Source organism: Pollicipes pollicipes, unplaced genomic scaffold (genome assembly GCF_011947565.3).
Source record: "Pollicipes pollicipes isolate AB1234 unplaced genomic scaffold, Ppol_2.1 Scaffold_3447;HRSCAF=4054_pilon_pilon_pilon, whole genome shotgun sequence".
NCBI lineage: Eukaryota > Metazoa > Arthropoda > Thecostraca > Pollicipedomorpha > Pollicipedidae > Pollicipes > Pollicipes pollicipes.
Genome location: NW_023596297.1, coordinates 42,118,621 through 42,127,924, shown reverse-complemented (window position 1 = coordinate 42,127,924; position 9,304 = coordinate 42,118,621). Strand labels below are relative to the sequence as shown.

The window sequence follows — 9,304 nt, the reverse complement described above, 5'->3', positions numbered from 1 at the left end:
GTTGGATTGTCGCCTGTTCAGTCCATGGCACAGTTTCTGGACCGGTTTAGTGAGTACGCTTTTCCGGTTGCTGCAGACAGCAGTCAGCAGACAGCAGGTCCCCAAAATAGGGAAGGGCAGGGTCGGCAAACGTGATTTTGGCCTGAGTTCCGTGTGGTTGTGTGAAGTTGAAGTGGAGAAGAGGTACATACGCTTAAAGTTTATCTGCCGCACACGAGGGGCGGCTATCTGCGCTGCTCTCATTGGCTGCTCACATCTGCCACTCAAATCCGCTGCTCACATCCGCTTCTCACATCCGCTGCTCACATCCGCTGCTCATGTGCACTGCCCACATGAGCTGCTCACCTCTACTGCTCACATCGGCTGCTCACATTCGTTGCTTACATCCGCTGCTCACGCCCGCTGCTGACATCCGCTGCTCACACCCGCTGCTCACACTGGCTGCTCACATTCGCTGATCGCACCCGCTGCTCACACTGGCTGGTCACATACGCTGCTTACATCCGCTGCTCACACCCGCTGCTCACGTTCGCTGTCCATACCCGCTGCTCACATCCACTGATCATATCCGCTGCTCACAATGACTGCTCACATCCGTTGCCCACACCCGCTGCTTACGGCGTGGCTGCCCGCTGGAGAAACTCTCATCGGTTGCCGGGTGGGGCGCGGGCGTGCTGTGTCGCCGCTTTCTCCGGCGGAGCGGGCTGGCCGCCACCACCGACGTCTGTCCGCGCCCTGGGCCTCCTCCAGCTGCTGCCAGAGCGGCCGGCAGCACCCCTCTCTGATCGGGTTCTGAGCGGGTGTCTGGCGCGCCAGTGGGGTCCGCCACCGGTCACAGGCAGTGCAGCGGTGCTGGGTGGTGTGGCCTTCGTGGGCAGAACCAACGCGACAGGATGGTGCGGATGAGGTAAGATGTCTGTCGCGTGTTACATATCGATGAAGACTTTCTTCTGAGATTATAAGATTCTGTTTTGCAGCGACATTCTTTCTGAATCACAGCCAGTAAGGCTCCTTGTGCGAGTGTGGGTACGAAATTACAGTTATGTTTATTTAAAAAGGCATGGTTATGATTTTGGTGGTGCCCCTATTATCTCCTCTGGGAATTATATTGATATATGATCGGTCTGCAGTGCGAAACGTGTACTGAAGGGTCGTAGCTAAGTAAACAAATGAGCAGTTCGCCATAAACCGACGCAGCATGCTTGTGGTCGGTGAAGACCTCATTTAGCGCTGGTCCCATTTGATTAGTTGAGACGATTACGAGCCGTCGGGGGAATACGCAGCGGGCAGAGTAGGAAAAAAGTGTAACCACGCAGCTTAAACAGACTGGTCATCTTGACTGAACTGACAGATGTAGTAGCCTAAGCCGGCTGTTCGTGCGCTCCTCACTGGCTGTGCCAGGGGTCGCATGCAAACGAGGTCAACGCCGATATACAACCTCAGCGTTGTATGAATGCATTGTTGTATATACTGTTGAGCATGAAAGTGTGGCGGCATGCTCGCCAACCGTCGCCAGACGAGATTCAAGGAACCAGAGAAAAGTACGTGATCTGGAGAAGAGCTAGTGTCTGTGCAGCGTTCCACACTGCTGTTTTGAATCGTTGTAGGCTAAACGCTACACCAGACAACCAAGCCCCGTATCTTGTTTCCTGGCACTGTAACTAAATCCATCGCTTAGATCGCTACGGGCATTAGTGGAGGTCCAAGCGAGCTCGACTTGGATACATTAATTCCAAAATCGCTTGTGCTGGTTGCATTGTTGAATGTATTAACTAACAAATTGCATTGTTGGAAGCGTGGGTATCGATTTGCTAACCCACAGCTATGCCACCGAGGATTAGTGTCCTATCCATTTCCAAAACGACACACGAGGTATGTCGAAATTCGCTTCATCACACTATTCGCGCGGAAATGTCGTACAAGTCCAGGCCACTAGACGTATCGACGGTACGAGTCGAGACCAGCTCTGGCCTAGTCCACTAGATGGGTTGACGATGCGAGCCTAGACCAGCTACTCACAATCATTGGCGTGCGGCCACCATGGCCGCCACATTTTCTTGGTTTTGTACAGCTCTAAAACCTGAGCAAAATGGAGCCGGAGCCTTTTAAGAACTCATACAGAAGCGTCCCAAGAAAAATTCGTACGATATCCGTGTTGTGCATGCGAGAATAAATCATGCTCGTTAAAATATGAGCTAAGTTGATTATGAACAATACGCTCGACTATCTTTGCTATAGCTGACACAACAGAGATTGGCCTAAATTTGGTAGGATCGTTCAAATCACTGGTTTTCGGGAGCGCTGTGACAAGAGCGTGCTTCCAGGCGCTGGGCACCGTTCCCTCAATGAGACTGCTATTGATGACGTCAAGTAGGGGACAGCCGACACCACGAAAAGACTTCTGTAAGAGCTGCGTACTAAGATCATCTAGCCCACAGGACGTCGTCGGGTTCATCATAGACATAGCTGCAAGCAGCTCATCGCATGACACAGGACGCACCTTAAATGAGCAGGTCATAACTCGGGGAAGCCTGACCGGCAAAACGGTGCCTCGGTTCGGCACGCTGGCGGCAGTCGTAGGCCCCACCTTCACAAAGAAGCCATTCAGAGTATCAGGATGAATGTTAGGTGTGGCTGACGCACCCTGTTTACTGTCAATAATCGATTTAACGCACCGCCACATGCCGGAATGACTTGCCTCAGAAATCTGCTTCCTAATATGATCGCGACAGTCCCGTCTAATAGCTGCTCGTGTCTCCTTATTGTCTTGTACTGAGCACGCGAACAGCACGCTAGAGCGACGCGGCGACGAACCATCAACACACGCGTATCAGCTGAGACAGGCGGGGCGGATTGATGGCGCAGTTTAATGCGCCGGGCAGGCGCGACGGCATTCAAATGGGGCGTAAACACTCTTAGAAAAGAGTCCCACTTCTCAGACGTCGTCGCACTTCCATAGACGAGAGACCAGTCGGCGTTCACAAGCAAATCATTGAAATAATCAGAATCAACTCGATTCAGGCAGCGGGATGTGATGACATTGGTTTGGCGTCTCTCTTTCGATACTTTCAGCGATATTCGCGTGAAATCATGCGAACTATAGTGACAGGTGGTGACACCACAGCGTTGGATGAGGTCCTTGTGATTTGTGATCGTAATATCTAACAGCGAGCCAGCAGGACGGTACGTTGGATAGGAACCGTTACACATATGCAAATTGTAAGACCTTAACAGTTGCATCAATTTTTGATAGCCGGCGCCTGTGCTCTAGCCAATCAGGTTGGTGTTTAAATCGCCGGCGATCACTATTGGGCAGTCATATTCCTAATGGTTTTCCATGGGTGACTGGGTTCATGGTACCTGCTAAGCATAGCTTGTTGCGTGCACCGTGCAGCCACCACCCAATTCGCACCGCCCAGTTCAATGGATAAGCTTGCCTCCGCCCTTGCGCCGGACAGGAATACGGAGGGTTTTACGCGCCGCACAATGCTGCGACACGGCCGCCCCGGGCCTGGGTTGACCCTTGTTGGCCAGTTGCCAGCTGACCTTTTTCATTTCAATGGGGCCAAACGATGCGCCCGCTCTGGGATTCGCACCCAGTGCCGCTGGATTACGAGTCCAGCATTTTTCCCCTAGACCACAGTGGCGGCAAGTCGAGGCTAATAAAAACATAATCGTTGAGTCGTTCACATCTGGCGTTTGTGAGCACGACTTCCAGATATAACGACCGTCAATTGGCCCTCAGCCACCATTGCGCAGAGTACGATGGTGAAATCAAACAACGACATATTGAGGAGCACATTTACTCAACACAGAGCTTTGTTGTTTAGTGCAGCTTTTTCCGCTTAAAAGTTTGTCAATAGTTAAAAGTGAGCTTAATTCATCATATCTAGTCCTTGCTTCAATATCTTCAAATCTGGAACACATTCAACTTATCACTACTGAAAACGATTTGGATTATCGCGAAAACGGCCACGTACGCTTAGATTGAAACATCTTTGTAGCATTTCAGGGGAAAAAGACATGTTATGCTTTTTTATAGAAAAGACGGCACTCCTCATCTCCGCACTAAACAAAATAGCATTAAGAACGTCCAAAAGGTCAAAATAGGCAACGCGGCTAGGGCACGGTTTTGAAAGTCCAGTCACGATTTTGAAAATTTAGTGAAAATGGGGATAGCAGAAGATGTAACAGCTTATTTAGAGTTTTGCAGCACAAAGGTTTGAACGATTTTAACCTCTCCCTGATTTGCCGTTTTTCAGAAGGCGGACTGACAGAGGGCCGATGCGAAAACCCCTGGTTTTCCTAAATCAACCAATATAGAGCTTAGCAGAAAACACCAGTGAACTGGTCTCAACGAGGTCTCGCGATTGGTACTAGTTGTCATGTGGTCGGATTAATAATTGACCCCATTATTCCAAGCCAAATATCAAATTTCCCAGAACACCGCAGCTATTCAGTTTTATATCATACTCACGATACCATGACTAGTGACGACACAAAACCGAAACAGGCGTGTTCCTTGTTCAATTCTGAGTACACTGGTGTGCATTTCAATGTGTTTTGATCATATATGTGTGACACATCGCTCCGTTCATGTAACAATATTGGCCCACCTTCCGCGTTTGGTGGCATCGTCGGCTGCCGCCCGCCGCCCGCGCCGGCTGTACATCGCCGTGTAGTGCTCCTCAAACACCGCCACTGTCCCGTAGTCAGAAAATATAGGAACACGCTCTTGTTGTCAAAACATGCGCAATAGATGCCCCATAGGCCACTGAAAATTGGGCGATATTGCACAAGATGCCGAGGAAGTATTCTACAAAAAATCTCAGGGATGGCCCCCCCCCCCCCCGCAGTCAGAGCGAGAGTCAATTAATTATTTATCAATTCATAGACCCCTCGAAGACAAAATTATTACCTGACCTATTAAGATGCTCGAGACCTAACTCTTGAACCCCTTCTCTGGCCTTCCTGAAAATGGCACTGTTCGGTTCTCATACCTGATACCTGGACACATAGATACCTGAGACATAAGGTGCGTGGAAAATTGTCATGAAATTAAATGCTGGGAATTTGTGATGGAATGTCTTACATAGCATCAAGGCTTATCGTCAAAATAATACATGTGTTTGGATGCAAGAACAGTACTCCAGTAGTACTCCAGACCCGGAATTCATGTACTGGCATCGAACACGATTTGTTTGCAGTCACCATGCGCTCCCCGCTCTGTACTCGTATCGTGTTGAGAGCCCAGCTAAAGTCACCATGCGCGCCCCACTCTGTACTCGCATCGTGTCGGGAGCCCAGCTGAGGTCACCACATGAGCCCCGCTCTGTACTCCTATTGTGTCCGGAGCCTAGCTGAGCAGTCCCGGCGCGAGAGCCTGGGTCTGTCTGTAAGATGTGCCGCTGCCCTGTCGGCAGGCGTTGTCCGGCGCGACAGCCTGGGTCTAGCTGTAAGATGCGGCAGTGCCCTGTCGGCAGGCCTTGTCCGGCGCGAGAGCCTGGACCTAATTGTAAGATGTGGCGGTGCCCTGCCGGCAGGCCTTGTCCGGCGCGAGAGCCTGGACCTAATTGTAAGATGCGGCAGTGCCCTGTCGGCATGCCTTGTCCGGCGCGAGAGCCTGGGTCTAGCTGTAAGATGCGGCAGTGCCCTGTCGGCAGGCCTTGTCCGGCGCGAGAGCCTGGACCTAATTGTAAGATGTGGCGGTGCCCTGCCGGCAGGCGTTGTCCGGCGCGAGAGCCTGGGTCTATCTGTGAGATGTGGCGGTGCCCTGTCGGCAGGCGTTGTCCGGCGCGAGAGCCTGGACCTAATTGTAAGATGTGGCGGTGCCCTGCCGGCAGGCGTTGTCCGGCGCGAGAGCCTGGGTCTATCTGTGAGATGTGGCGGTGCCCTGTCGGCAGGCGTTGTCCGGCGCGAGAGCCTGGACCTAATTGTAAGATGTGGCGGTGCTCTGTCGGCAGGCGTTGTCCGGCGCGAGAGCCTGGGCCTAATGGTAAGATGTGGCGGTGCCCTGTCGGCAGGCCTTGTCCGGCGCGAGAGACTGGGCCTAATTGCAAGATGTGGCGGTGCCCCGTCGGCAGGCCTTGTCCGGCGCGAGAGCCTGGACCTAATAATAAGATGTGGCGGTGCCCTGTCGGCAGGCGTTGTCCGGCGGGCCGCTGTTCGATGCTGTTCGCACTCCTGGCGTTGGCCGCCCTTCTAATGCTGATCCGGAGCGCCCACCACCGGCTCGTGCCTGATGTGGTGCCGAATGGCCGTCTTCTTGAGTCCGTTCAACACATCGGCTTGGCCACAGGTACGTCCAGTACACTAGCGACCGATGGTGTGGTGGGGCTTGGCCACAGGTACGTCCAGGGCACTATCAACCGATGGTGTGGTGGGGCTTGGCCACAGGTACGTCCAGGGCACTATCGACCGATGGTGTGGTGGGGCTTGGCCACAGGTACGTCCAGAGCACTATCAACCGATGGTGTGGTGGGGCTTGGCCACAGGTACGTCCAGTGCACTATCGACCGATGGTGTGATGGGGCTTGGCCACAGGTACGTCCAGGGCACTATCAACCGATGGTGTAATGGGGCTTGGCCACAGGTACGTCCAGGGCATTATCGACCGAAGGTGTGATGGGCTTGGCCACAGGTACGTCCAGGGCATTATCAACCGATGGTGTAATGGGGCTTGGCCACAGGTACGTCCAGGGCATTATCGACAGATGGTGTGATGGGGCTTGGCCACAGGTACGTCCAGGGCACTATCGACCGATGGTGTGGTGGGGCTTGGCCACGGGTACGTCCAGGGCACTATCGACCGATGGTGTGGCGGGGCTTGGTAGGTGGCCAGCTGGAACTTGTCGGGATGAGGTGGCAAGCCATGACTGTCGCATAAGAGATGTGCGTTGCTTGTCGTTCGGATGTGCCTGAAGGCACAGCCGTTATCGTACAAGCTTTTAGTCACAGGACAACGTAGTTCAGTCAGATGCGGTTTATACCTGACTGAACCGAGACCTGACGGTCGCTGCGACCCTGCAATGCGTTCTTTGCATATGACAGCGCTAGTTATGGGGTGGAGAATGGCGTGTTGTAGGTGCGACGGTGGTTACAGAAAATTTCGTAGAAAAAGCGTGATAACAACATTTTTCATGAAACTGCTCTATCTCCGGCAGATTTTCCACCTAACGTACTCTCACTGTCCCCCCCCCCCCCCCCCCCCCCCTGAGAGTGAGGCGAATGTTACCGAAACTTGCTCCTGGTGGGTAGATTTCTTTTCACCCCTGGTTTCTGCGCATCCCCCCCGCCCTCCGTCCCCCAGTGTCCTCTCGGAATGTCGTCTTCTTATTCTGCCAGCTTTTCTCAACTGCGCTACGACCATCCATTTTGCTCTACGACGTGACCGGACTAGATTGAGCTTAACGGCACGAGAAATGGCCGCTCTTAAAGTATAAGCATGTGAGAGAGCATCAATACTCTTGTCACGCCAACTGACGCGTCTAGACGATTCAGAGACACAGGAATGTTGAACGTGAGAAGGAGCAAGCATTTTGCCAGTCACTTATTTCCACGCGTCATCATAGCATTCTCACCACGAACAGTGAGAGCAGCCGCGAGATAAAGTATGATGCACAGCAATCAACATCTCTCCATCTCGTTGCCAATTCTCACTACAGCGAAGACATCTTAAATCCAGCTACATACCAGCGTACTGCAACACCAACGGTGCGCTCAGGTGGACCAAAAGTGTTGGAGGAAAGAACTAGGTCGTTTAACCTCAGCTCTGGTACACATCCCGTGCCCTCAGGTGGAACGATCATGTCGGAGGAGACGGAGGACCCATCGTACATCGACGCTGAGACACACCCTGTGACGCCAAACGGGCTGACCGCGTCGGGAGTGACGGAAGAGCGGTTCGACCTCGGACCGGACCCGTTTGACGACAGACTGCGTCAGGAGGTGCTTCGGAACCTGACCCTGGCCCGGGTACGGCAGGCTGCCGCCAGCGGGCAGCACAGCTCTGACGTCATCTTCGACCCCGTCCTCGGCACAGTCATGCACAAGGCTGATATGCAGCAGTACTTCGACGTGCTCAGAACCAGGGCACGGGAACGCAACAGACCGGCCAACGCCTCGGAGGTGGAGTGCGCGCTGGCGCAGCTACGGCGCCAGCTGAGCGAAGAGCTGCGCCAGCTGCCGCCCGACGGGTTGGCGCGGCGCCAGCACCGGCCACGCGCCGTTTTCCTGGTCACCACGTGGCGGTCGGGTTCAACGTTTCTGGGTCACGTGCTGTCGTCGCACCCGGGGGTGTTCACCCACTACGAGCCGCTGCTGTCGCTGGGTGTGCGGCAGGCGCGCGCGCCGGAAGACGTCCGGCTCGCCCACCACACCCTCCGCCGGCTGCGCGACTGCAGGTACGACGGCCTGCCCGCCTACATGAACGCCACGCGCCACAGCGTGGAGGACGTGCTGTCGCACAATCCGCGCGTGTGGCGCGCCTGTCAACTCACCAACCGCAACGTGTGCACTAACGAGACGTTCCTGGGCGACGCGTGCCGCCTGCTGCCGCTGCACCTCTTTAAACTGGTGCGGCTGCGGCTGCGCGAGCTAGAGCGCTACGTGCGCAGCGGCGAGGCGCGCGTGCTGTACCTGCTGCGCGACCCGCGCGCCACGCTCAGCTCGCGCCTCAGCTCGGTGAGCTGGTGCCGGCGCGCACCCGAGTGCGTGCAGCCGGCGCGGCTGTGCGCCGACCTGGCTGACGACCTGTCGGCGCTGCGCCGGCTGCAGGCGCGCCACCCCGCCGCGGCGCGTCTGGTGCTCTACGAGCGGCTGGCGGCGAGGCCCGAGCACGAGCTGCGACGCATCTTCGACTTCGTCGGCTTCGACTGGACGACAGAGGTGGAGCGCGTCGTACGGGAAACAACGCAGGCCGAGGGCAGGAACGAGCCGTGGTCGGTGCAGAAGAAATCTGCCCAGCACGTCAACCGGTGGAAGCAACGGCTAACCAGCAAACAACTCTCATTCATCAACAGAAAGTGCAAAGGCGTGATAAATGAGCTTCACAATCTCAACCCGGGACACTGAACGCAATGGGTCGCGCTTGGACATCACTGGGCTTCTTCAAGACCGTGTAGACCCTAATCTTTTTTGGGGTCCAGACAGTGAAGCCTATGCAGAACCGTGACCATCACTGGTGTCATGGTCGCCTCACCCCAATAACTTTTGGGCATACCGGACAAATTTGTGGGTCGGTCACATAAGCTGGCACGAATATAGTAGTAGCATTGAACTTCTTTTCCCGCGGAGGAGCAAATTC

General features: G+C 54.6%; 1 protein-coding gene across 1 annotated transcript; it reads left to right on the top strand.

Annotated features, from left to right (window-relative positions):
• Nucleotides 1-741: 741 nt before the first annotated feature.
• LOC119092568 (uncharacterized) lies at nt 742-9,072 on the top strand. The gene is made up of 4 exons (XM_037215524.1): nt 742-907; nt 6,144-6,298; nt 7,796-8,682; nt 8,815-9,072. The coding sequence occupies exons 1-4, from the start codon at nt 894-896 to the stop codon at nt 9,070-9,072; spliced, it is 1,314 nt and encodes a 437-aa protein (XP_037071419.1). The 5' UTR covers nt 742-893.
• The last annotated feature ends 232 nt before the right edge of the window (nt 9,073-9,304 follow it).